General features: G+C 54.1%; 2 protein-coding genes across 5 annotated transcripts; one reads left to right on the top strand and one right to left on the bottom strand.

Annotated features, from left to right (window-relative positions):
- Nucleotides 1-544: 544 nt before the first annotated feature.
- METTL7B (methyltransferase like 7B) lies at nucleotides 545-3,586 on the top strand. Its single transcript, XM_003252854.2, has 2 exons — nucleotides 545-1,251; nucleotides 2,787-3,586. The coding sequence occupies exons 1-2, from the start codon at nucleotides 754-756 to the stop codon at nucleotides 3,021-3,023; spliced, it is 735 nt and encodes a 244-aa protein (XP_003252902.1). The 5' UTR covers nucleotides 545-753; the 3' UTR covers nucleotides 3,024-3,586.
- On the bottom strand, nucleotides 3,543-25,535 carry ITGA7 (integrin subunit alpha 7). 4 transcript variants are annotated; one of them, XM_030822496.1, is made up of 26 exons: nucleotides 25,117-25,535; nucleotides 20,656-20,783; nucleotides 20,477-20,556; nucleotides 18,439-18,694; nucleotides 17,802-17,933; nucleotides 17,410-17,529; nucleotides 16,252-16,459; nucleotides 15,925-16,118; nucleotides 15,475-15,563; nucleotides 15,244-15,371; nucleotides 15,000-15,095; nucleotides 14,763-14,824; nucleotides 14,448-14,617; nucleotides 13,832-13,981; nucleotides 13,082-13,197; nucleotides 12,338-12,530; nucleotides 12,175-12,255; nucleotides 12,003-12,082; nucleotides 11,816-11,890; nucleotides 11,581-11,683; nucleotides 10,695-10,871; nucleotides 10,397-10,528; nucleotides 7,799-7,912; nucleotides 7,165-7,263; nucleotides 6,950-7,075; nucleotides 3,543-4,264 (listed from the first exon to the last, which is right to left on the bottom strand). In XM_030822496.1, exons 1-26 carry the CDS (start codon nucleotides 25,320-25,322, stop codon nucleotides 4,034-4,036), a joined length of 3,546 nt encoding a protein of 1,181 aa, XP_030678356.1. In that variant the 5' UTR covers nucleotides 25,323-25,535; the 3' UTR covers nucleotides 3,543-4,033. The 4 variants fall into 4 exon arrangements, with proteins under 4 accessions (XP_030678356.1, XP_030678353.1, XP_030678354.1 ...); XM_030822493.1 differs by lacking the exon at nucleotides 17,410-17,529; XM_030822494.1 differs by lacking the exon at nucleotides 17,802-17,933.
- Between the last annotated feature and the right edge of the window lie 722 nt (nucleotides 25,536-26,257).

Raw genomic sequence — 26,257 nt, 5'->3', positions numbered from 1 at the left:
AGACTGCTGCCACTGCACCCCAGCCTGGGCAGCAGAGACCCTGTCTCAAAAAAAGGAAAGAAGGAAAGAAGGGAGAAAGGAAGGAAGAGAGGCAGGGAGGGAGAGAGGGAGGGAAGGATCTCTAAAAAGTGGCTACTCTCTGACTTCACTTCCCCCTATTTCTCCAACTCACCCCATTCCCCGCAGAATTAAACTTCTCACCCTTTCCAGGAGAGGGCATACCGTCTCTGTCCGGTACACCTACTTTTTCCTCTGCCAAGAGCACCCTTCCCTTCCTATGGCCCCTCTAAAGTGCCTGACCTGAGGACGGAATGAGGCCAGGACATGTCCCATGAGTCAACTCTGTCCCCAGCATTCGCCACTACCCACCCCCAAAGCCCTGCCAGCCCCCCACACTCCCCCGCCATGAGTCTGTCATCTGAAACATATCCCCTTACCCTTTCCCACTCCCTCTGAGATGACTCAGCAACCCCTGCCCCGTTTCAGCTGGGCACAGTGCCCCAGAACTCAGGAACATGGGTACCACCTGTCCCTCCGCCCGCATAAAAGTCATTGAAAAGCTTGTGGGACTGTGGGACCTGCGCCCTCTGGAGGAATTCCATACACCCACTCAACTCTGGCAAATAGGAAATTGTCAAGTAGGAGACAAGGAGCAAAGTCCTATCACAGCGTCAGGGGACGCCAGTGCCTGCAGAGGCTGAGCAGGGAAAAAGCCAGTGCCCCAGCGGAAGCACAGCTCAGAGCTGGTCTGCCATGGACGTCCTGGTCCCACTCCTGCAGCTGCTGGTGCTGCTTCTTACCCTGCCCCTGCACCTCATGGCTCTGCTGGGCTGCTGGCAGCCCCTGTGCAAAAGCTACTTCCCCTACCTGATGGCCGTGCTGACTCCCAAGAGCAACCGCAAGATGGAGAGCAAGAAACGGGAGCTCTTCAGCCAGATAAAGGGGCTTACAGGAGCCTCCGGGGAAGTGGCCCTACTGGAGCTGGGCTGCGGAACCGGAGCCAACTTTCAGTTCTACCCACCGGGCTGCAGGGTCACCTGCCTAGACCCAAATCCCCACTTTGAGAAGTTCCTGACAAAGAGCATGGCTGAGAACAGGCACCTCCAATATGAGCGGTTTGTGGTGGCTCCTGGAGAGGACATGAAACAGCTGGCTGATGGCTCCATGGATGTGGTGGTCTGCACCCTGGTGCTGTGCTCTGTGCAGAGCCCGAGGAAGGTCCTGCAGGAGGTCCGGAGAGTACTGAGGCCGGTAAGCAGGGTGGGAAGGGGATGGGTGTGGGGCAGGCAAACGCAGCATCAGCCGCCCCAGGGTTTGGCCCCCAGAATGGGGCGTCTGAGGTAGTAAGTAGCACATTAGACACCCCATCCGCCCCTACCTGCTGGTGAATAGGAGACATGACCAGTGCCACGACGGGGCACAATTGTGTGCTGTGGAAGCAACAGGAGAATCACCTACCACCGTGGGACAGGGAGGGGAGCGGGGGGGACACCTAAGGGACTGAGGTTTAAATCGAGATCTGTGCTTGGGAGGCTGAAGCAGGAGGATGACTTGAGCCCAGGAGTTCGAGACCAGCCAAGTCAACATAGTGAGACACCATCTCTACAAAAAAAAATACAAAAGCTAGCCAGGCGTGGTGGCGCATGCCTATAGTCCTAGCTACTCAGGAAGCTGAGGTGGGAGGATCACTTGAGCCTGATAGTTCAAAGTTACAGTGAACTATGATCGCACCACTGCACTCCAGCCTGGGCCACAGAGTGAGACCCTGTATCAAAAGAACAAATAAATAAAGAGAGAGAGAGAGAGAGATCTGAGGGATTAAGCAGAGTGTGGACGGGGTGGGGAAAATAAAAGAGTGTTCTAGGTAAAGATAGTAGGGGAAGTAGAGTAGAATCCATCAGATTGTGGAGAGAACGTTCAGAATAGTTTCCAGGTTTCTAGCATGAGCAACTGAGGGGAGAGCCGATGAAAAGTGCCATTTGCTGAGATGGAAGAAAGCTGTTTTGGACTTACTAGGTTTGAGATCACCTAGGGAGAGTATAGTGAGGCGAGGAGCTTGAGGAACCCCAGCTTCAGTCAAGAGTTGGGCCTGAGGTTTCCCTGGGATGTTCACAGCAATGTCCAGGAAGCAGCTTGTGAATGCATCTGGGTTTTGTGAGAGAGGTTGGTGCGTGTATCTCAGAATACAATGAGCCCAGCTGGGCGAGGTGGCTCACGCCTGTAATCCAGCACTTTGGGAGGCAAGGCAGGTGGATCTCTTGAGGCCAGGAGTTTGAGACCAGACTGGCCAACATGGTGAAACCCTGTCTCTACTGAAAAATACAAAAAGTAGCTGGGCATGGTGGCTCATGCCTGTAATCCCAGCTATTCGGGAGGCTGAGGCAGGAGAATCGCTTGAACCTGGGAGGTGGAGGTTGCAGTGAGCCGAGATCATGCCATTGCACTCCAGCCTGGGCAACAGACTGAGACTCTATCTCAAAAAATAATAATAATACAATGAGCCCTCCACTCCTGTTTCTCAGTTTCCCCTTCTGCATGCCCTCAGTTATTCTGGTCAGCCTTTAAAGATCTCCCACCAGCCACTCCCTTCAGTTATGAGGTTCTTTACATGCACTTTGAAGGCAGTAGCAGGGGATGCAGAAAAGGTCAGGGGCACAACAGTTTGCTCCATGAACTCTCAGATCAGCAGCTCCCATTTCACCAAGAAGTTTGACTGTCTTGATCAGCGAGATAGGGAGCAGGGTCAGAATGGAGCCAAGTGACACTAACTCTCTCCTCCCTCCCAGGGAGGTGTGCTGTTTTTCTGGGAGCATGTGGCAGAACCATATGGAAGCTGGGCCTTCATGTGGCAGCAAGTTTTCGAGCCCACCTGGAAACACATTGGGGACGGCTGCTGCCTCACCAGAGAGACCTGGAAGGATCTTGAGAACGCCCAGTTCTCTGAAATCCAAATGGAACGACAGCCCCCTCCCCTCAAGTGGCTACCTGTTGGGCCCCACATCATGGGAAAGGCTGTCAAATAATCTTTCCCAAGCCCCAAGGTACTCATTTGCTCCTTCCCCAGCCTCCAATTAGAACAAGCCACCCACCAGCCTATCTATCTTCCACTGAGAGGGACCTAGCAGAATGAGAGAAGCCAGTCATGTACCACCTCCTAGTCCCCCTCTCCCCAACCTCTGCCAGGGCAATCTCTAACTTCAGTCCCACCTTCGACAGTGAAAAAGCTCTACTTCTACCCTGACCATAGGGAGGAAACACTAGGACCCTGTTGTATACTCGACTGCAAGTTTCTGGACTAGTCTCCCAACGTTTGCCTCCCAATGTTGTCCCTTTCCTTTGTTCCCATGGTAAAGCTCCTCTCGCTTTCCTCCTGAGGCTACACCCATGTGTCTCTAGGAACTGGTCACAAAAGTCATGGTGCATGCATCCCTGCCAAGCCCCCCTGACCCTCTCTCCCCACTACCACCTTCATCCTGAGCTGGGGGCACCAGGAAGAATCAGAGACGCTGGGGATGACGGAGCAAGACTCTAAGAGGCAAAGCTTTTGTTCTCAAATATTTTTTAATAAATAGACGAAACCACGAAACCACTAGACTGATGCAGCAAACTAAGGTCAGATGAGAGGGGAAACTAGAGAGGGAGCAGCCCCTGAGTCAGTGACACAACCTCCTCCCCGACCCTCTAAGCTAAGGCACTTCCGGGGAGGCAGGTCCTTGGGGTCCTGTTACACAGGGTGAATGGGAGAGGAAGGGATTAGGATCCCTTCTCCCCGCCTTTGCATCAGGACACCCCTGCCCTTCTCACCCTACCCCATGGCCCTGTCCCTGATTTACCCGCTCTCATCTCACAGCACTCTAAGGGGAAGTTGGGTGGGAGGAGTTCTTGTGGGTGGAAGAGGTCTGTGCCCCTGAGGAAGCCGATCCTGCCAAATCTTGATGCGACACCAGCAGCGCACTCTACCCTCTTCATCCCAAGGAGCCATCTCTGGGGAAGGGGTGGAGGGCAGCCACAGGCCAGGCTGGGACATGGGAACCTAGGCAGTGCCTGGCCCTGGATGCCCATCAGGGCCCAGCTCGGGATGCCCGTCGGCAGCCAGGATGGGGTGTGCATCCGGGCCCTCCCGCCGGGGGCTGCCCCAGTTGTTCCTCAGGATGGTGCCCGTCTTCTCCTCCTTGAACTGCTGTCGGTCTTCCCGAGGAATCTTCACCGCATGGTACTGAGGCACGGTGGCCTCGGGGTGCTTCGCCCGTTTGAAGAATCCCATCTATAAGGACACCAGGCCAGACCATGAGGAGCCGGAAGAGCTGCGGTCCCTGGAGCAGATGCCTAGCGCAGCACAGCTCCTCGCCCTCACCATCCCTGCTGCGGCAGAAAGGAAATAGGCTGAACAGCAACTGGTGCGGTGGGCAACACCCACGGTGCTCCCATCAGTGCCGTGTCCCCAGGTTCTCATTCACAGTAAGAGAGACCAGGAGGGCGTCCAAGAGGCAGGACCAAGGGTATCCCCCTTGGCCCCTGAAAGATGGCCTTGAGGGTGGAGCATCAGGACCTGACTCAAGATTTCTACCCACTCTAGCTTCTGAAGAGACCCAATAGTGTCCCCCAGAACACAAACAAGACCTGAGGAAGAAAATGGCTTCCTAGTCCCCTGCATCTCTGGAATGATACCTCTCAAGCCTCATAAACATGCACCCTGTGTACTTGTACCTTGGGCAGCATGCCCCTTACAGCAACGCCCTCTTGTCCATCAATACAGTAGTCTAGCCCCACCCTAAATGAGGACCATGCTGGCCCTTACACACCAGGGTGAGAATGTACCCCTGCACACTCACACTCAGAGGCCCGAGACTCCTACATGCTCAGACTGCATGACATCTCCTTACACATTCATCTCCTTGCACACTCATGCCCATAGAAAAAAGCATGCATGCAACCTCCCCACACTCCCACATGCTCACATCCCATGAGCCCACCAACCCTTTGTGCACGCCTCAGGCTGTGTAGACTTACCCTTATATCTGCACCCTTCTAATTACCTCTCACCTCACATCACTCTCATGCAATCTCATTTTTCACCCTGAACATTCCTGATCCCCTGAATGCTGGGAATTCTCCTTTTATTCACACACATACATACCCACACACACATATACACATGCACACACACAACAGTTACCCCACAGTCCCTGGACCCCCAACTTCCATGGCTGAAGGCTGCACAGCCAGACAGGCCCGGTGATAGTTGGTGGGAAAAGATGAGCTCTGGCTGCTCCGATGGAAGAAGCCACACTGGGATGTCGAGGGAGAAGCAGGGCAGAGGAGGCAGACGATGGAAAGATTGAGGAAGGACAGGAGCCCCTATCTCTGCTCTGTCTTCCTTCCATGGGAGCAGGGAGCAAGCATCCTGGGACCAGTTTCACAGAGGCATCAATCTCCCCTAAGACTGGGAAGGTTCCCAACAGCTTGGATGCCACTCCAGAGCCTGGTCTACTGATGATTCACACTTGCCAAAGGGTGGCTCAGTCTTTGATTGGTCCCAAAGAGCAAGCACAAGCAGGGGCAGTTCTCCAGAGCCCCAAGGACATGTGTGGTTCTGAACACAGCCCCAGATGTGGCAGATGGCTCAGCATATTACCCCTGGTGATGTATGTGATTCCGTGTACTGACGTGTGCATGTGCATACTTTTACATTGAGCCCTGGATGCCAATATGATTCGGTATACAGCTCTGGGTGTACAAGAATGCTTCCATGAAGAGCCTGGTATGTGGAAGCTCCGAGTTCCTCCATGAGGGCAGTTCCCTGGAGGCCATTCTCCGTGCTTGTTGGCCTTCTTGGCCACATTTACCTTTCCAGTTTTCGCTGCCACATTATAGTTAAGTCAGATCACACTTTTCTGCCTCCATGACTTTGCCTACCATGGTCCTGAAGGACCCCACCTACCTCATCCCCTTACGTCCTGACCTTACTACTCCACCTTCCTCTAAGGACTGGTTCCAGTGCTACCTCCTCTCAAGCTTTTTTCCCTCTAAAGTCCCACTGCATTTTCTCAACTCAACACTTCCTGCCTTGTCCTTGACGACAGGCTCACCACTCCCATCCCACTGGACTATAAAATCCCTGAGAACGAGATCTGCATCTGATTTCTTTCTTTTTTTTTTTTTTTTTTTTTTTTTTTTTTTGAGACAGAGTCCTGCTCGGTCACCCAGGTTGGAGTGCAGTGGCGCAATCTCGGCTCACTGCAACCTCCACCTCCCAGGTTCAACCAATTCTCCCAAGTAGCTGGGATTACAGGCGCCCACCACCATGCCCAGCTAATTTTTTTTGTTTGTTTGTATTTTTAATAGAGACAGGATTTCACCACGTTGCCCAGCTTGGTCTTGAACTCCTGACCTCAGGTGATCCACCCACCTCAGCCTCCCAAAGTTGCTGGGATTACAGGCATGAGCCACCGTGCCCGGTTTTTTTTTTTTTTTTTTTTTTTTTTGAGACGGAGTCTCACTCTGTCACCCAGGCTGGAGTGCAATTGCGCCATCTTGGCTCACTGCAACCCCACCTTTCGAGTTCAATCGATTCTCCTGCCTCAGCCTCCCAAGTAGCTGGATCTACAGGCGCATGCCACCACGCCCAGCTAATTTTGTATTTTGAGTAGAGATGGGGTTTCACCATGCTGTCCAGGCTGGTCTCGAACTCCTGACCTCAAGTGATCCACCTGCCTAGGCCTCCCAAAGTGCTGGGATTCCAGGCATGAGCCACTGCACCCAGCCTGCATCTGATTTATCTTTGAAACATCCAGGGACTAATAGAGTTCCTGAGACATGCAGGGCAAGTGTTCAGTGCAGATTTGCTGAATTCATGAGTGTGTGGGTGGGTGACAGAACCACAGTACAAAATGCTGCCCACCCGACCAGGAAGTCCACCCCCATCAGCCCCACCTTCTCCAAGCCTCACCTTCCACAGGAGCAGCACCAGCAGTGCTAGCACCAGCAGCCCAGCCAGTACAGCCAGGAGGATGACCCACCAGGGCACTCCTTCTGCCACCACGGCCGTGGGGTCCAAGTATACCATCACTGGGATCTGGGGAGCAAGGGGTCAATGGAACAAGAGCTGGAGGGAGCAGGAAAGAAGAGAGTCTTCCCCACCTATCCCCCAGCCCTGCAGCTCACCACTATGGAGGCGTCTCGGAGCATCAAGTTCTTTATGGAGGACTTCACTGTGACGTTGGCCCGGACAATCACTTCCAGGGACTTCACAGCTGAGTACTCCTAAGGGAACAGGGAAGGAGACCCTTCTCCTAAATGCCCCATGTCTCCCTCCCTTCCCCTTACCTCCTGAAATTATAAATGTAATGGTGCCCAACACAAAGGATGTTTCTGCCTGGTTTGGGTTAAGAGTATGCTGCGTTTGGGCTGGGCGCAGTGGCTCACACTTGTAATCCCAGCACTTTGGGAGGCCAAGGAGGGTGGATCACCTGAGGTCAGGAGTTTGAGATCAGCCTGGCCAACATGGCAAAACCCCGTCTCTATGAAAAATACAAAAATACCGGGTGTAGTGGCACGTGCCTGTAATCCCAGCTACTCAGGAGGCTGAGGCAGGAGAATCTCTTCAACCTAGGAGGCAGAGGTTGCAGTGAGCTGAGATCGCGCCACTGCACTCCAGCCTGGGGGACAAAGGAAGACTCCGTCTCAAAAAAAAAAAGGATGCTGCATTTGGACAGTGAGGAGGGAGGAGGAGAAGTGAGTTCTGGAGGGGCTTTGGAGGAAGAAGAAACACAGACTAGAGCCCCAGTGGTATCCTCACCTCCAGAAAGGTGCTGTTCCAGAGACGGCCCCAGACATGCAGCACAGCCGCGCGGTCAAAGCTGTAGAGTGGGCAGCTGAACACCACACAGTTGGCCGTGCCCCGGGCGCAGTCCTAGGGATAAGAACAGACAGGGGTCTAAGCCACTCAGCTCGACCCTGCTGAGACTGCCATCTCTCCCATTTTCCTTACTTGACCTCAAACTCCCCTCCTCCAGGAAGTCTTCTCAAACTAATCTTATATCCAAAATAGCTGCCTGCCCCAAATCTGAGCTATTCAGCTTTGAAATGCGTGGAGAGCGCAGCATGGAAGGGAATCTCTTACTTGACAGCACAGGCAGAGTAGCTTCCCCAAGTGATGCTTATGTTACCTAATGACAGTCCCATTTATTGAGCACCTACTACTTGTTGGGCACTCATCTCACTTAAGCTTTGCAACAGTCCTGCAAGGTGCACATTATCATCCTCATTTTTCAAAGGAAGAAACTGAGGAGGCCCAATGAAGCCAAGCTACCTGCCTCAGGTCACAGCACTAGCAAAGCTAATGAGTGGTGGAGCAAATATTTGAACTCAGGTCCAAATTCGGCAAAGCCACACTCCTGCCTTAAACCCAAACTCACTAAAGGAGGAGGAGGCTGCCTCAGGAGCTCCTGGGGGGACAGGGGACTCAGGCTCTGTTCTTTCCAGGACTGACCTAAATCCATTTGGCCCGATCACCACCTCACGACCCATTTGCCTGAAAGTTATGTTACATTCATCACACCACGATCCAGACACAGAAGAATGGCTTTAAGAGTGTCTGAATTCTTTGAGTTATCTTTTATTTTGCCACTTTTGAGCCATTCAAGAATCCTTGGCCAAGCTGTCTAAAAGCAAGGCCTTCTGCCTTTTTTGTAAAAGAATCTATTTTAGAGATTATGTTAAGCAAAGTAAGCCAGACTCAGAAAGATAAATATTGCATTATCTCACTTATGTGTGGAATGGGAAAGTTGAACTCATAGAAGTAGAGAGTAGAATAGTTGTTACCTAGGGCTGGGGTGGAGGCGGGGTGTGGCTGGGGAGATGGAGGAGATGGTGGTCAAAAGATACAAAGTTTCAGTTAGACAGAAGGAAGAGATATCTATTTAAGAGATCTATTGCACAACATGGGGACTCTAGTTAATAACAACATATTGTATTCTTGAGAATCACTAAGAGAACAGATTTTAAGTGTTCTTACCACAAAAATAAGTATGTGAGGTGATGCATATGTTAATTAGCTCAATATAGCCATTCCACAGTATATACATATTTCAAAACATTGTATTATACATGATAAATATAATTTTTGTCATTTAAATAAATAAATACATTTTAACATGAAAACAAAAAGAATCTATTTCAAAGTTCCCATTTAAAAGGGAGGCCTCTCAGAGGAAATCTGTCAAGTGGAGAAGGGAGGACTATCCATGTCATAGAGCAACAGCCACCACATGGGTTCCTACATCCCCTGACGTCCTTCAGTTTGCCTCATGCCATGCTCCCAGGGGAGGTGAGGGCCCAAAGCAGGGACTGCAGCAGCTGCTGACATTCCCCTGCAAAGGATCTCCTTGGCTCTACCTGGGGTTTACCTCCACCTCCTTACAATCAGGCCAAAGGCCTCCTAATCTACGTCCCCACCACATTCTTACTGCGAGCCCCATCCTAGCAGGGAGAGGCACAGAGCATGTGCGGATCTGCTCAATACCTTCACCTAAACAACACAACTCTGCGAAACAAGCAGAAAAGGGGAAAGCAAAACTGCTCAAAAGAGGTAAACTTAATAAATCACATATAATATACTGTCATCTTAATTATTAGAACTTTTAAAATTTAGGGTTTTTGCCGAGTGCGTGGCTCAGGCCTATAATCCTAGCACTTTGGGAGGCCGAGGCAGGCAGATCGCTTGAGGTTAGGAATTCGAGACCAGCCAGCCTGGCCAACATGGTGAAACCCTGTCTCTACTAAAAATACAAAAATTAGCCGGGTGTGGTGGCATGCACCTGTAGTCCCAGCTACTCGGGAGGCTGAGGCAGGAGAATCACTTGAACCAGGGAGGCGGAGGTTGCAGTGAGCTGAGATCGCGCCACTGCACTCCAGCCTGGGCGACAGAGCAAGACTCCGTCTCAACAACAACAAAAAAGAACTTAACATTTTTAATACTGTAAAAATCGAGCAAGTGTCCTTACACAAATTGACTTTTTTATCTTATAAGAGTTCAAAAGAATGACAAACAGACCTCAAAGTGTGAGAATGGGCTAACCCCATCCCATCACCTATAAAATGTAATGCTTTATATAAACGTAATGCGAATCAATTGCTTGGCTAACTAACTGGCTTCAGGTAGAGTGACCTGTTCTAGAGTGAGCAATTGCAGGAGCTGAGCATGAAGGGGGTCTGCAGTGTCACTAGCTGCCTCCCGGGCACTCCCTCCTATGAACTGTGATGGGAACATCTGGTCAACTTGCACCCAGACCATCATGTGTCTCAACAGGCTACCCTTCCTGGACACACAGCACCCTGGAGCTCTGGCTCCACTGCACACCCCATTCTGGCTGCACCAAGTCTGGCCTGCCCTCACCAGGGTGATGTTTTTCTTCTTCTCAGCAGAGGACACTGGCCACCAGGACATGCTGGGCTCCTGCTGCTCACCAGGCTCCTGCTGCTCAGGCGGCTCCAGCTCCCTCCGCCTCCTATCCCTACTGTCCACATCCTGGACACAGAAGGGGGGTTCTTAGTGAGTGTCCCTCCAATCACAGCAGTGCCGAGATCGAATCTCCTCCCCACCGCCTTCCTCCTGCCCCAACACGGCACTCACTACCCTTACTCCCCATAACATCTCTCCCAACGTCTAACCCCCACCCCCACCTAAGCCTCACCAGGTGGAGGATGTTGGGCCTGGGAGAGCAAAGCCCTTTCTGCCCAGGCCCCTGCCCGCCCTCCAGCTCCACCCGCATTGGGTACAGCAACCACTTCCCATTGGCAATCTCATGAGGCCACATGATGTTGAGGAAGGCAGAGCCCAGGGTTTTGAGCGACTGGCCTTGGTTGGAAACCTGTGGGAAAAAGAGAGTATGAGGGGAGGGACCTCAGTTTTTCTTTTTTTTTTTTTAATTTTTTATAGAGACAGGATCTATGTTGCCCAGGCTTGTCTCTAACTCCTGGGCTCAAGCGATCCTGCCACCTTGGCCTCCTGTAGTGCTGTGATTACAGGCATGAGCTACCGTGCCCAGCCAAGGAACTCAGCTTTCAAGTGGATCCTAAATCCACAGAGATGGAAGGAACAAGGGCTGAAGAGAAGGCCCTCAGGAAACACAATTTCAACAAATACTCAGGATCCTAGACCCCACCAGGCACCATTCTCTCCACCCTCCAAATCCAGGAAACCCTGGAAGTGTCCCTGGAAGGTGTGAGGAGAGGGCCCAGCCAAGCAAAGGCAGAGTTCTAGGGAGAGACATTAACCCCCGCCCCATGCTCCCATCCCCCAGCTGAGGCCCACAGCGGAGAAGCTTCCCTGGACTCTCATGGCCTACCAGACCAGCAGGTGTGACAGCCAGACAGAATGACCAGGAAATGGTCAAGTGAGGCCCCAGCAGAAACACCTTCCTACAGCCAAGGTCCATATGCAGGACAGAGGCCTCAAACTCGCTAGACCAGCATGCTGCCACATGGTAGAAGAGCCCCAGCCCTGGGGACACAGCTCAGCCTCTCCTCTGTGCCAAGGAGGGAGGGCGACCATGGAGGGGCCTCATCCCTGACACTTACCGTGACCTCATACTTGACCTTGCTGCCCACATCCCGCTCAGACTGCATGGCTCTCTCGCCCCTCACCACGCCAGAGAAGAAGAGTTGCTGGGGAATGGCCATCCTGGCATGGAGAGGTCAGAACAGGGGTGAGAAGGTCTGGGGCCTGGCTCAAAGGAGGCAGGGCCCTGGCCAAGGTTTGGAAGTGGCAATGCCCCCTCCCTCCACTGGAGGTGCCCACTTGGGCCAGGCTCACCCTGCAATGGACAGTGGCAGCTCAATGAAGACACGGGCTCGTGCAGAGACTGGATGCAGCTCCTGCTCACTGATCCTGGTGAGTGGGCAGGGGCAAGTATGGGCATCAGGCACAGGCACCTCCCAAGGGGTCAGATGAGGTCAATATGACTACCCCCACCTCACCCCTCCGGCCCCGCCTGGCTTACGTGGCCAACAGCAGCTCTACCTCCAGTTCCGTGGTCTCAATGCTGATCCCTGAGGTGCTAAGGATGAGGTAGAAGGTGACCTAGGCCAAGGGTGGAAAGAGATTAGAGTCAGGGGTGGTCTATGGGCTTATGGAGAGGCTACTCACGTAGGGATAAGGGCAGATGTGCCAACCTGGGCACCTCTCTTCATGGGGTTCCCCAGCTCACACTCAACATGGGAGGCATTCTCATTGGACAGGCAGAGTGGCTTCTCCTGGAATGGGAGAGAAGGCAAGGTCAGTCTGGGTTACTGGAGCCCCTCAAGACCCCACCCCATCCTGCCCCCAGGTCCTCACCGCAGGGTCCAGGGCCCGGACTCCTGAGTAGTGCAGTGAGTCAGGAAGCATGACCAGGAGCTGGGCTTCATGGGCATCATCCCCATCAGCCTGGGGCTGGGCTGGGTCCGATGGCAGGTTGGTGACCATCAGCTCCAGGCCAATGACTGGCTGCCCACTCAGTGCAAACAGGGCTGTTGTTCCATCCGCATCCCTGGAGAGTCAGACCCCACTCCTGCTAAGTTCTGAACACCTCCCCCTATCACTCCCCCTCCCAGTCTGCTCCCCCAGTACCTGCCTTCACTCCCTGAGCCTCTCTTCCCACCCCAGGTCCCCATCACACCCATCCAAGCCTCAGGCCTCTGTACACATGACTGGGAGTCAGGGGACCTCCGTTCTCATCTCAGCTCCACCATTACTTACCTTGCGCAAGTAACTTAATCTCTCTAGGCCTCAGTTCTCCATCTATAAAATGAGACTAATATATTTCCTACCTCACAGAGGTTTGAAGACTAACCAATGAGATGTATGTAGACTGCATATTATTAGTGTACTGTGAAGGATTGCTACTCCTTGCCATGGGAGCCCCCGTGGCCCCATCACTGACCCTCATCTCAGTCTCCAAGTCCATCGGCAGGTCCTCTTCCACCTTCTGCCTTCTCTGCAGGCTCAGCCCTTCCCTCTGACTGGTCCTCCTGAGAGGGCTTTCTCTCAATCCTTGAACTCTTGCCCTCCCACCCCCACCCTGCTCTCTGCCCTCCTCACATGGGCAGAGGCTGGAATTCCGTGTCGCTGACCCGGGTACAGAAGCGGGCACGGACCAGCTGCAGATTGCTCTGGCAGATCTTGTCTTCACCACAGCCTTGCTTCAGGAAGTGGATCTGGGGAGAGACATGAGATAAGGGGCATTCCTAGGGGGCAAGGCAGGGGGCAAACCTGTCACCATGGCATATGCTGGGTTAGAGTATCACAGGATTAAACAACCTGTGCTCAACTCTCAGATCTGCTGCTTACTAACCATGTGATCCTGAACTGCGTCCTCTCCTCTGCAATAAAATGATGGGAGCACTACCATGCCATGGTAGAGACTAGCAGCAAGTCAAGAGCTGGGCCACACTGCCCCAGCTCACATGCATGTAACTGAGTTCCGGATTTAGAACAGGAAATGATGTCAAGGGCACCACTTCTAGGCCAGCCATAAAAACCATGCAAGCAAGGGGCCTCACGTTCCCCCTTCCAGCTGAATGGGATGGATGTGACTTCAAGAGCTTGAAGGCCACATTTGAAGATTACAGAATCCCATCAACCTGAGCCCCCTGAATGACTACATGGAGTAGAGGAGCTCTGTCCCCTTGACTAGGAACACGGTCATTTGGGCACCTAGAGATATGAGGAATTACTGGAGTAGCATACGTGAAAGGGCTCTGTGAGCTGTGAATTTGTGTCACTGGGGAGGGACCATGATCTTTGCCCTCCCAGCTCCTCCTCCTGGGCTAAACCAGAACCCATGCTCACCTCTGCCCGCTGGGTGCTGGGCTGGTGGGCATTGAGGATGGGGGCCACTGGAGGCAGCCCCTGGCCAGGAGCGTGTCGCCGGAGCCGAGGGGTCTGGAGACTGTAGGACAAGGTCACTACAATGGCTCGAAGCTTGTCTTTGACATTTTCCTAGGAAGAGGAAGGTCTGTTCCTCACTGGAACAATCCCCAGGCCTCAGCCCTGCTCAGTGCCCCAGCCAGACCTAGGACCAATTCTAAAACTTGGAAAGAAGCTTAGGGAGATGAATGAGAGAGGTGGAGAACTGAGCAAGGAGGAGGGAGAAAGACTGGGGTAGGGGACAGGGGAAACCTTTAGGGCTTTGAGGACCAGATGTGATGATAAAAGCTGCCACCTCCTCCATTCAGCTGGAAGGGGGGACATGAAGCCCCTTGCACCTCTTCCTCCTTCAGAGAGTGCAGAAATGACAGGAGAGGGCAGCAGATGAGGAGGAAGTGAGCTCAGAAGACAGGCTTCTCACGTGTGTAGGTCTTAGAAGGAGGCACGAGTTTGCTTGGGAAGAAGCAGCTAAGAGGAATCAGGGAAAATTGATGGAGCCATGACAACGACCCTCAGAAGTCAAGGGGTCAGTGTCCACCTGGAGCTGGAACATGGCGTCTCCACAGACTCGGTCATGCTGGTGCTTCAGCCACACGGTGCCCGAGGCCTGGTGCTTGGGTTCTTCTGGGTTACGGCTCAGGAACATCACACGGGGAACCTGGCCCCGGAGCCTCCGGTCTGTGTCTGCGTCTAACACGTAGTCCAGGGCTATGGCACGTTGGGAGAGGAGGAGCCGCTGAGCTGCAGAGCTGCTCCAGCTCACCCCATTCCCAGGGGTGCTCTTCTACCACCTCGAAGTGATCCCCCTCCCTGGGAAACCCAAAAGGGCGAGCCACAGGGGGACCGCACTCACCCACAGTAGGGCTATAGCTGCTGGGGACTGCAATGTAGCTGAAACAGACCCTTAGGTCCACACTGCAGGTGCAAAGGGTGGCTCCTGAGCCAAACGAGGCTGATGGGCCAAGGCCCCTACCCCCACCCCATCTGTCACATCCTGTCACAGCCCCAGCCCCAAATTGGGGAGATAAAGGGATCAAAGGGAGGGCAGGGAAAGCTGCCAGGGTCCAGGTGCCACCCGATCCCGCCTCACCAAACCGAGTGGCCGCCAGCACAGTTGGGCTGCTCCAGGTCGATGCTTCGTGGAGCAATAGAGACCTCATGGGAGACATGGAGGATGGGTCTGGCCCTGGGATTGGGGAGTCAAGAGCACAAGAAACATGAGAACATGAGGCTGGGAAACACTCTTCAGCATTAGATTTGGCACTGAGGCTGGGGTCAGAGTCACAGGGAGGGGCTGACAGCCTCAGGGAGGGAGAAGGTCGGTGGGGGCTCACCTGAAGAGCACTGCGGTGTCAGCCAGGGAGCCCACCAGCAGGTCAGGGTATTGGTTCCCATCCATATCCAAGCTGCCTGACAGGGAGTAGCCGAAGCTCTTGATGCCCACAGCCTCGCCCTCCAGCACCTAGAGAACCGGCTGTCAGCCTCCCTCAATTCCACCTCCCACAGGCCTCTGCCTCCCCTGATGCCTCTGCTGATTCCACCCTCATCCCAGCGACTCCCCTCACCTGTGAAGGTTTGGCAACAACTCCCAGGCTGCTCCCATGGTAGATGAAGACTTTCCCATCACCATCAAAGGGGGCACCCACTGCAATATCTGCAGTGCACAGGGAAAAGGCAGTCACGCTGGCTGAGGGCCTTGCAGACAAGATCCAGGCCTGGCCTCAACTCCCCACAGTCACTCAGGTATGTTTTCTATTTTATTAAGAGGCTACAAAATCCCAGGCACTCTACGTACATCATCTTTAATCCTCTTGGCCACTCCCTGCAGATATTGCTAACGCAAAAAGGTTAGGAACTTGCCAAGGTCAGAAAGCTGGTAAATGGTAAAGCTCAGACATAAGCCCAGGAACCCTCCCTCCCTGAGTCCTCAGAAGACCACACTCTGACCTCTGAGGGGCTTCCCCATCCCTCCTGTGGCCCCTCCCTCTCCGAGCCTTTCCAGTTCCCAGTCACACCTGGAAAGCCATCTTGGTTGAGGTCCCCCAGGACAGCCAGGCTGATCCCGAACATGGAGTCAGGGGAGCCGCAGAGCCGGAGAGGGGAGATCCCAGCCCAGTGACCCCCCTGGTTCAAGTACACATACACGGCACCCCCCAGCTCTTCTTGGCGCTCAAAGAAGTAGGGGGCACCCACTATCAGGTCTGGCCAGCTATGGAGAGAAGGAAACATTCAGTGCGGGTCCTCCCTGGCCAGAGGAGCCAGCAGGAGGCTGAGTGGCCTCAGCCAGACTGGGGCTACTGGACCCAGCCTCCCTCAGGTGGCACGGCCCTCTACCCACTCACCCATCACTGTTGAGGTCAGCCACAGCCAGTGAGTAGCCGAAGCCGGAGGTCAGGCGCTCCCCAGACAGCAAAACCTCGGGCACCAGGCGACTGGCACTGTCCTTGCGCAGGATGACCACAGCACCCTTGTGGTTGGCACGGGGGGCCCCAGCCACAAAGCTCAGCTCTTCTGCACGCACCAGGCCTTTCCCCGAGTCAATAGAGAAGCCTGGGGGAAGGGTGACTTACCCCTAAGTCTTCACCCCAAGACTCAGAAGCTGGGGTGTGTCACAGCTCCCCCAGCCCCTGCCCCCTCCCTACAGGTTAAGAGCCAAGTCACAGCTCCTCTGCACCCTGCCCCCTCCCCTAGGTTAAGAGCCAAAAGATAGGTCCCCCCAAGTCATCAGCACCACAGCTGGATGGCTCTTCCTCCCCACAGGGCCTGGCAGCCCCCCACACCCACCAGGCCCAGAGACAAGCTTGGCACAAAAAGTGCAGTGAGGTCAGCCTCAGGGACTGGGCAAGAGAGAGAAAGGTGATGGCTGAGAAGGCCAGGAGCCCAGGTAGGAGGCTGAGCACAGTGGCCTCACCCTGCCCACACCCAGGGAGCTAGAAGAGCTAGAGGTCCCTCTCAGGCCCGAATCCCACCCAGTACACCTCTTTCCCCCGACTCTCTCATCCTGGCAGGGAGGGGAAGTCTTCACATGGATGAGGGGAGACAAGTGGGAGTGAGAGAGAGCCTGCTTCACCCAAACATCTCCCAGGCCTGGTTTCCTCCTCCTCTGCGGAGGAATGCAGATGAGACAACGAGAGGGACTTACCAACAACACTTGCCCTTTCTTCAATATATGCCCACCATCCATCCCTCAGGGAGAGTCCCCCTAGAAGACGGGACTGTCCTTCCCAGAATATCCTCAGCCCTGGCCCTCTCGCTCCACCTGAATCTTCCTCCATGGAGACCCCTGGCTCACAGCCCCAGAGGCCATCACCCTGGGGGCCTCTTCTTCTTAGTCCTCATCACTGGACCCAGCTCTCCTCTACAATTTGGGCCCAGTGTATGTCTCCCTGGGGGTGTGTTGGGGAAGGAGGAGATTATAAGGCACCAAAGGTCGAGTTCCCTGGGGAAAGAGGGGAGGCTGGGCCATGCCCCTAGAGTCCAGGAGGTAGGAGCTTACAAACCTAAGTAGCTATTGAGGGCCAAGTCTCCGGCTGGTCCTGAGAGCCGGTCAGCAGGGTCCAAAGTTTTATACACCAGCTGGTCGGGGTCTGAGCTATCAATGTTGGTCACAAAAAGCAACCCTGTGGGGGGTGGGGTGAGACACCAGGAAGGGGACATCCAGAGGAGGGGCCACAGAGTAGGGAGACAGAGCCACAGAAAGGCCAGAAAATGGTGGAAGAAGAAGAGGTAGAGAGAGAAAAAGAGACCAGAGAGATCACAGCCAGAGACAGAAAGACAGAGAGAGACAAGGTGAGACACAGAAACAGAGACAGAAGGATGGGAGCATGGAGAGGGAGGACAAGAGAGAGGAGCAGAGGGTTAGAGCAGTTCTGGGCCGGGGAGAGGTCCCTACCAAAGTAGCTGTTGGCAGGGACCGGGATGAGGCGGGGGTCCTGCTCCTTCTCTCCCCCCGCCTCGTAGGGACCGTCGTCCAGGTGTGCCAGGTCCGCTGAGCCCTGTGCACAGAGCTCCACCCTGGCCGTGCCTGCAAGGACAGACCTGTTAGTGCCCAGGGCAGGGCTCAAGGAACACCCCTCAGGCCGGACACTGAGTTAGACAGGCACACGGGGAAGCCCCGCCTCTTCTTTCTAGCCCTCTCCCCACCCTGTCCCCAATCCAGGCTTCCTGGGATCCCCCAGACGTGGCAACACACTCACCGAGTGTCAGCTCAGCCAGCAGCAGCGTGCGGAGACGGGAATGGCAGTGATGAGGTGTGGGCTAGTGTGTTGGAGCATGCAGGCCCCAGCTGCAGGCCCAGCGTGCACTTGGGGCCCATGCCAGCATGTTGAGGAACACTTGGCCGTGCGAGAGAAAGGAGGCACCCCCCATTCACGTGTGCACTAGCTCAATGGGGTGGAAGGAATGGCAGTGCCCTGGGGCCATACAGCAGTGCACATGTGGTCATGCTTGGCCATGTGCCGTCCCCAACCCTGTCTCTGAGGTAAGAGAAGGTTTTGGTCCCCTTCTCCCCTTCCCGAAGAGTGACTCACCCTTCCAGTTATAGGTTCCTGGGGCCCCAAAGAGAAGGTAGTGGTTATCAGGGGAGAAGGCGGCAGCTGTGCCCTGCTGGCAGAAGCCAAATTGTTCATGGCCTTGGGGGCGTCCCTCACAGAACTTCCATTCCCCACCATCCAACTCATCTCGGATGGCCAGGTCCTGGCTGAGCACAAAGCAGCGACCAATCATATCCCGAGTCTCCAGGATCTGGTCCACTCGCTGCCTTGCCTCATATCGGTGTGCACAGGTCTGGGGGAGGAAGGGATGGGGATCATTTCACCCTGTGGGCCAGGGACCTGCTTGAGGCATGCTGCCCATATGCAGAGATTTGGCAGACACTGATACATTCGTGCTCACATGCACACGCACACGCACACATACACACACACCCCTATGCTGGCACCACTCAAGCACCATTACCCTGCCAGTGTTACACAGGTCCATGCATAACCCAGCAAACTGTCTGCACCCACTTTCTTGCCCTCAAATGGAGATCCCCTTGTTCCACATTCTGCCTGGAGCCAAAAGACACAACTAAGCCACCACATAGGATGTGTGTCTCCCTGATCATGTCACAGTCCTCCAAAATGCCAAGCTTGGCCCTGTCCCTGGACCTTTGTAAGTGTCACCACCTCATCTGGAAAGAACTTCCTGTCCGCTTCACTCTCCAAGTATTACTTTTTTTTTTTTTTTTTTTTTTTTTTTTAAAGCAAGGTCTCACTCTGTCACCCAGGCTGGAGTGCAGTGGCAGGATCATGGCTCACTGCAGCCTCGACCTCCAGGGCTCAAATGATCCTCCCACCTCAGCCTCCTGTGCAGCTGGGACTACAGGCATGCACGCACCACCATGACTGGCTAATTTGTTTTTATTTTTTGTAAAGATGGGGTCCCACTATGTTGCACAGGCTAGGTATTACCTATTATTAAAGCCTGGCTCAAACCACCCCCTCTGCAGAAGCCTTTTCTCTACTCCTCCTTTGGACTTTTATAGACTGGAGACTAGACCACTCACTTAACATGAACCAGATTCTGCCCCACAGTGATCTGTATTGGTAGTTGTGTGTCTATGTGTGTTACTGAAAGATACAGAGAGAGAGAGAAACAGAGAGCCCTGGTTTTTTTTTCTTTGTTTGTTTGTTTGTTTTGTTTTGAGACGGAATTTTGCTCTTGTCTCCCAGGCTAGAGTACAATGGTGTGATCTCAGCTCACTGCAACCTCCTCCTCCCAGGTTCAAGTGATCCTCCTGCCTCAGCCTCCCGAGTACCTAGGATTACAGGCGCCTGCCACCATGCCCGGCTAATTTTTTTTTTTTTTTTTTTTTTTTTTTTTTTTGAGACAGAGTCTCACTCTGTCGCCCAGGCTGGAGTGCAGAGGTGCGATCTCGACTCACTGCAAGCTCCGCCTCCTGGGTTCACGCCATTCTCCTGCCTCAGCCTCTCCGAGTAGCTGGGACTACAGGCGCCCGCCACCACGCCTGGCCAATTTTTTGTATTTTTAGTAGAGACGGGGTTTCACCGTGGTCTCGATCTCCTGACCTCGTGATCCGCCCACCTCAGCCTCCCAAAGTGCTGGGATTACAAGCGTGAGCCACCGCGCCCGGCCACGCCCAGCTAATTTTTTTGTATTTTTAGTAGAGACAGGGTTTCGCCATGTTGGTCAGGCTGGTCTCGAACTCTTGACCTTAGGTGATCCACCTGCCTCGGCCTCCGAAAGTGCTGGGATTACAGGCATGAGCCACCAAGCCCGGCCTTCCCCTGTAGTAACTAGCACAATGCCTGATGCTTAAAAGGTTCTCAGTAAGAGTTTGACAAATGGGTGGATGAATGAATGCATAGACGTTTTTACATTTATAAGGACAAGGACCATGTCTCACACCTTTTTATATCTCCCTGATGTACTTGGAATCATACCATATGCCTAACTTGTGTTCTCTAAGCACACCTATGCATATGCACACACCATAAACACATACGCACGCACACACACACACACAACCCATCCTTGCATTCAGTCATGAGAAGCAATACTCACAACAATCTTGCCCCCAGGCCCCTGGCTCCGAACACTGACTCCCAACCACTGGTTCTCCTTGCTTTCCTTTTGCATATCAGCTAGAGGCAGGACACTGGGAATTAGGGGAGGGAAGAGGAGCCCAAGTCCTCTCCTCCCCGCTCACACGCTTCCCCTACTCTGTTCATGCGGGGCCACACCTCCCTGGTCGATGTCCACTCTGTAGCAGTCAGTCTCCTCCAGGCTCAAGGGGCAAGCGAAGAGGCCTCCAGTGCGATTCGCCTGCTGCCCAGGAAGAGCCAGGGCCTGGGGAGCACCCACCAGCAGCCTGCAAGATGGGGCAGGGGCAGGGACAGGGACAGGAGTTAGAGGTCAGAATGACCCAACCTCCTCAGAGCTGCCCAGGCCCAACCCCTCAGTACTAAAGAGAGTGTTCAAGGACTAAAGAGAAGGGGCAAATGTCAGTTTTCTCAAACCCTGGCAAGGACAAATTAATATACTTGGTTGTGCAGTCATCACGTTGCATGTACATACTATCTGGATGAGGGATCAACATACACAGTAGATACACACACACACACACACACACACACACACACACACACAGACACACACACACACAAACATGCCAACCCGAGCAGCCAGGCCAACAGTGCTGGTTTGAAAGAACCGCCTGTTCCCAGCACCTGTTCCTGAGTAGGCCTTCCCTACCCCCTCCTTGGCCCCATCCCCAAGCTCTGCCCTGCTCCCCAACCCAGTCCAGTTGAAACCCAGCCAGAAATGCGAAGAATGCTGGGAGCAAAAGTAACAGGGCCCCAGACCGGCATCAGAGTGTGGCTCAGGGATCAGCTTCAGAGGCCAGGCAAGAGGCTAGATACGGACCCACTGCCCCCTCATCAGGGACCCAGCAAAGACCCCACCTCCCAGAAGCTGTGCCAGCCCAGGATTTGATCAGTCACTCTGGCTGGCATGGAGGTAGGGACAAGTTTCTCCTTCTGCCTCCAATGCTACCCCATTCTCTTCCCGACATCCTGAATCCCCTTCCCCATCCTTCCTTCTCCCCATGTCCATGATTTCTCCTTCCCCTTCCACCCCCACCCAGTCTTCTCTCCTGCCTCCCCCTCAGCCTCTTTCCCAGCTACAACTTTCTTGGCAGGACAATTTTCCATGATCACAGCCAAGGCGTCTTCCCCAGGGGAGCACAGTGCTGGGAATGGAGGCTGCCTGGGTCCGCTGGGGCTGAACCCCCAGGCCGGAGTGAAGGGGGGGATGAGGTGAGATGATTGACACCCAGCTGGCTCCATGGGTCCTCTCTTTGCAGAAGGAGAGACTCAGAAGTGGCAGCAGGACAAACCTCAAGGCCTCTCTCCCACACTCTTCTCCTCCATCTCCCTCCCTGGGGGGCAAGGTCCAAAACCATGTTAGGCAGTATTACAGACAGGCATCTGTGGGGCACTGTGCCAGGTCTGATGGGGTGGAGGGGGAGGGCAAAGAACCATTCTTCCTTCCCACAACTCCTCCTCATCTCTTAGCAGCTGCCATCCCTTGTCAGAGCCAGTGTCAAGAGAGAGAAGGGGTATAGGGAGTAGTAGAGAAGAGAAGACACATTTGGCATTCAACTACTTATTGAGAGTCTATTGTATGCCAAGCCCTGTGTCAGGTGCTGGTGAGACAAGGAAATCATATTCATTCAGCACCTACTATGACGTGAGATCCGAGGCTAGACACCAGGGGTATGAGAAACTAACATTCATCACTGTCCACATATGTGCCAAGCACCAGGATAGACAAGTCACATGCATTATGTCATTTAATCATCACAACAGTCCTATGAGATAAGGATTCTTTTCTTGTCTTTGAGATGAGGAAACTCACTCAAAGACATTAAGCAGTGATGCTGGAATTCAAATCCACATGGGCCTAACTCCAACATTTTGTCACTCCACCCAGTGACTGACCTGTCTCTAGAACACTGAGACCACCCCAGAAAGGGAAGGAGAGAGTGGGGAGATGAGGGTGCCCTGGGCAGAAAAGGAAACGGGATGATACAGCCCTGCACAAATAAATGGCAACCTTCAGGCAAGTCAGCAGTACCCCCAGCCTCCAAACACAGAAGTTGCCATCTCTCTGAGGGTTGGGGCTGTCTTTCCATCTTTGTGCTTGCCCCATAGGGAGTGTCAGAATGTGTTTACTGAACACACACATTTTGTGGACTCATAGAGATACCCCAGTGTCACAGCTAGCCAGTGCATAGCTAAGCACCCAGATAAGTTAACCTTGTTCTATGTTCACATCTCCTCTGGAGGCCAAAAGTAGGGAGGAGGGGAGGGGCCCATGTGGAAGAAAGAAGCTGAGTGCATAGATATGCCCAGTCGGCTCTTGGTGGAGAAGAGACCAGTCGATTCCTAGTGGAACAAGAGCACCCAGCCGCATCCTCTCTAGTCCCTCCACCTCTGGTCCAGCCACACACACACACACTCCTTCCTGGCTTCATGCCATGAGCCCTAACTACCCCAGGCTTCTGGACAGCCACAGTGCAGCCACTGCAGAGAGAAAAGCAAAAAAAAAAAAGTGTTGGCAGCTGGGGGCAGAGGGACCCCCTGGGAGCTCAGCTAAGTGAAGACAAAGGAGTAGCCCATGACCACTGTACTTCTCGATTCTCCACACACTCCAGGGCCCCAGCCCAAGTCCAGCCCCTCTTTGGCCCCTCTCAATCTGGGTGGCCCTCTGGGGAGGATGCTTGGCCTGGAAGGCTGGCTCAGCCAGGGAGGCCCTCTAGCCAAGCCTTTGGATCCAGAATCTCTGTAAGGAGCTCTGTGAATCACAATACAAGAATAGCAGTACTACTAACACTTTCACAGCACTCACTGCGGGCTATGCACTATTCTAAGCATTTTACATATATTAAGAACTCTTAATCTGCACAACAACCCTATGTAGTAATACTATTGTTTATATCCATTTTACAACTGAAGGAAATAAATGAGGCTGGAACCACACAGCAAAGGTTAAACCTTAAAGTCTCATCCCAGAGCTAGACTAAAAGACATCAAAACAGGCAAGAAGTTTTTTTCATCAGTGAGTGCTAAGGCAGGCGACCTGCAACTCAAAAGCTAGGGACTGAGCAGGTGCCTGGCCTCTCACATGCCCCCCGCCCCCCGGCAGCAGAGCACCCCCTGCTGGAGCAAAAGCAGGGTGAGGCAGTCAGGCCTTCTGGGAATACCCCCAGCTTGGCTCTGGGAAACGGAATCAGGGGCCACCTTCAGAGAGGAGGGGGAAACGACAAGAGACCAGGCTATTAAAAATAACTTAGAATTTGCCTGGAAATAGCTTAGAGAGTTCAGCATGTCCTAAAAAGGCCTCCAGTCCGCGAACTCTGGCAGATGGAGAAGGAGGGAGGAAGGAAGGGAGGGAGCAAAGGTGAATGAGGAAGCAGATGGTAAACAGAAGAGGAGATGAAGTCCGTTGCTTTCTATCTCTCCCAAAGTTTTGGGGACCACCGACCCTGCTACCAGATGATAGGGATAATGGAAGAAGAAAGATTAGAGCTAGGCCCCCACTCCCCAAGCAAGTGAAGAGAAATGAGCTCTTGTCCCTGCCCCCTGCCCCCCAGACCAATAGTAGAGGGAGAAGACAGTCCCAGTGGACAGCATTGATCCCAGTAATGGATACTTAATGTGGCTTAGGCACTGGTTGAAGAGAGAAAAGCCCCCTAGCAGGAGCGGGTGAGAAGCTTTCTTCACCTCTGGCCTCCCTTTTTACAGTCGGACATGTAGTGAGAGCCAAGGATACAGGCAACATGACCAGTCACAGGCCCCTCACAAAAGTATATCCATCTCCCATGGGTCCTGAACTGATTAGAAAGAATTAGAATTGTCCTCCACCCCTTACTCCTCCTGGCCTTTCCCTGCTGCTGAGATTCCTGGAGTTGGAAATTTGCTAAGGAGGAGGAAGGGGAGCAGCCTGGCCAGCATCCTTCCTGGATCTCTCTCACTGCTACAGCTGCTGCGGCTACTACTACTGCTACTAGTACTTTGAGGGTTCAGTTTTCTGCCACTCTCTATCACCAAGCCACCTACTGCAGGTTGCCAGACCTGCAGATCCTCTCCCAATCTTCCCGTGGTCTGAAGGCACAGAAGTGGAAGCTCTCTCCTGGCCTTCCAGTGCCCTGCTGCCCTCATTCCATCCACGGCAATGCTCTGGCAGGAAGCTATTTCTGGAGTCTGCCCTGCATGCATCCCTCTCATGGCACCCTCAACTTCTATGTCCTTTCCATCTCCTCCCATTCTAAGCAGAGACAGACAGTCTCCCTCCCTTGGGGAATTCAGCCCTTGGAAGAAGCAGGGGAGCCAGAGGCCCTGGGGCTGGATCAAGGATGCAAGTTGGGTGAAAGGCTCGGAAGAAGGAGATGGTTCGCTGCCAAGACAAGAACCTTGCTTTCCAACTCATCCCTAAAGCAAAATCCTGGGTCTCAGGGCCGGGAAGTGCAGCTTCAGACGCAAGCCAGATGAGGCAAGGCTCCAGGTTGGGATGTGAGATGTCTGTGGGCAGTCTAAGTCTTGGTGGAGCTGGAAAACAGAGATATGAGGTGGCCCGCAGAGTGGGGAGGGGGACGATCTGTGGCTCGGGCATGGCGACTCTGGGCGGGTGCGGTGACTCACCAGCTCTGGGGTCGGGGCTGCAACTGCCGGTGCAGGGCCACAGAGAAGCCGAAGAGGCTGCTTGGCTCGCCCTCCTTGCGCAAGGCACCCATCACGTCCAGATTGAAGGCGACAGCCCGTGAGAAGAGCAGTTCGACGAGCAGGGAGCCAAAAAGGTAGCAAATCCCGGAGGCCCCCCAAGGGTCGCGGCTCCGAGCCCCGGCCATGGGGCGATCCCCGCGCGCGCTCCCAGCGAATGCAAGGGAACTCTCGCACGCCCCAAGCCCCAGGTCCCCCCAGGCGCGTCTGTGGTCTCCGAAGTCTTGTTGGTCTTTCAGACGTCTCCCAGTCGCTCGCCCCGCCAGCCCTCCCTCCCGCCGCTCCGCCACCCCGCCGCCCCAGCACCGGCTAGGACAACTACAGCAGCCGCAGCTCCGGCATCCACTCCGGCTCCCGCCTCCTCTCCCGGGGACGCCACCCAGGCCCCGCCCCCGGCCCCGCCCCTCGCTCCCGCGGCAGGTGGAGACCCAAGCGCGTCTCCAAGGGGATGCCCAGGCTGGTGGCTGGGGTGGAAACTAGCCTTGCTGACCCCCCACCACCACGCCCCCAAGCCCAGCACCGTCTCCGGCTCCGCCCCTGCGCGGCGCTCTCCTCCCCTTCTCTCCCCACCCCATCCCCACCCCGGGAGTGGTGGAGGCGGCGCCTTGGAATGCGGAGGGAGAGAAGTACAGATAGAAAGAGAGGGTCTGAAACAGAGGAAGGAGGGTAAGAGATGAGAAGTTGGGAAGACGCTAAAAGACAACCTGGGAAGAGAGATGTGCAGATAGAGAGGAAATGAAAGGGGAGCGGTCCTGGGCCTGGGTCCAGCGTGGCATCTTAGTGCTCCCTGTTCCCCCATGGTCACATACAGCACTCTTTCTGTTGTTGGGATCAGACCGCTGCCCTCCCCAATCCTATCCCATCCCCCGCCCCCAGCCCGGCAATGACCACAGCAGTGCTAGCCACATCGTCAGGATTCAAGGGAACAGAGAAAAAGAGGCAAGAAGAGAGAGAGAAACTCGGGAGATACGGGAAGCAAATGGAGAAATGGAAAAAGGAAAGGAATAGAGAGGAAGAAAGAAGGGCAAGAGGTTAATTGACAAGGGATGGAATGAAGGGAGAA

This window comes from Nomascus leucogenys, chromosome 11, assembly GCF_006542625.1.
Source record: "Nomascus leucogenys isolate Asia chromosome 11, Asia_NLE_v1, whole genome shotgun sequence".
Taxonomy (NCBI): Eukaryota; Metazoa; Chordata; class Mammalia; order Primates; family Hylobatidae; genus Nomascus; species Nomascus leucogenys.
This window is presented reverse-complemented; position numbering and strand designations above follow the sequence as displayed.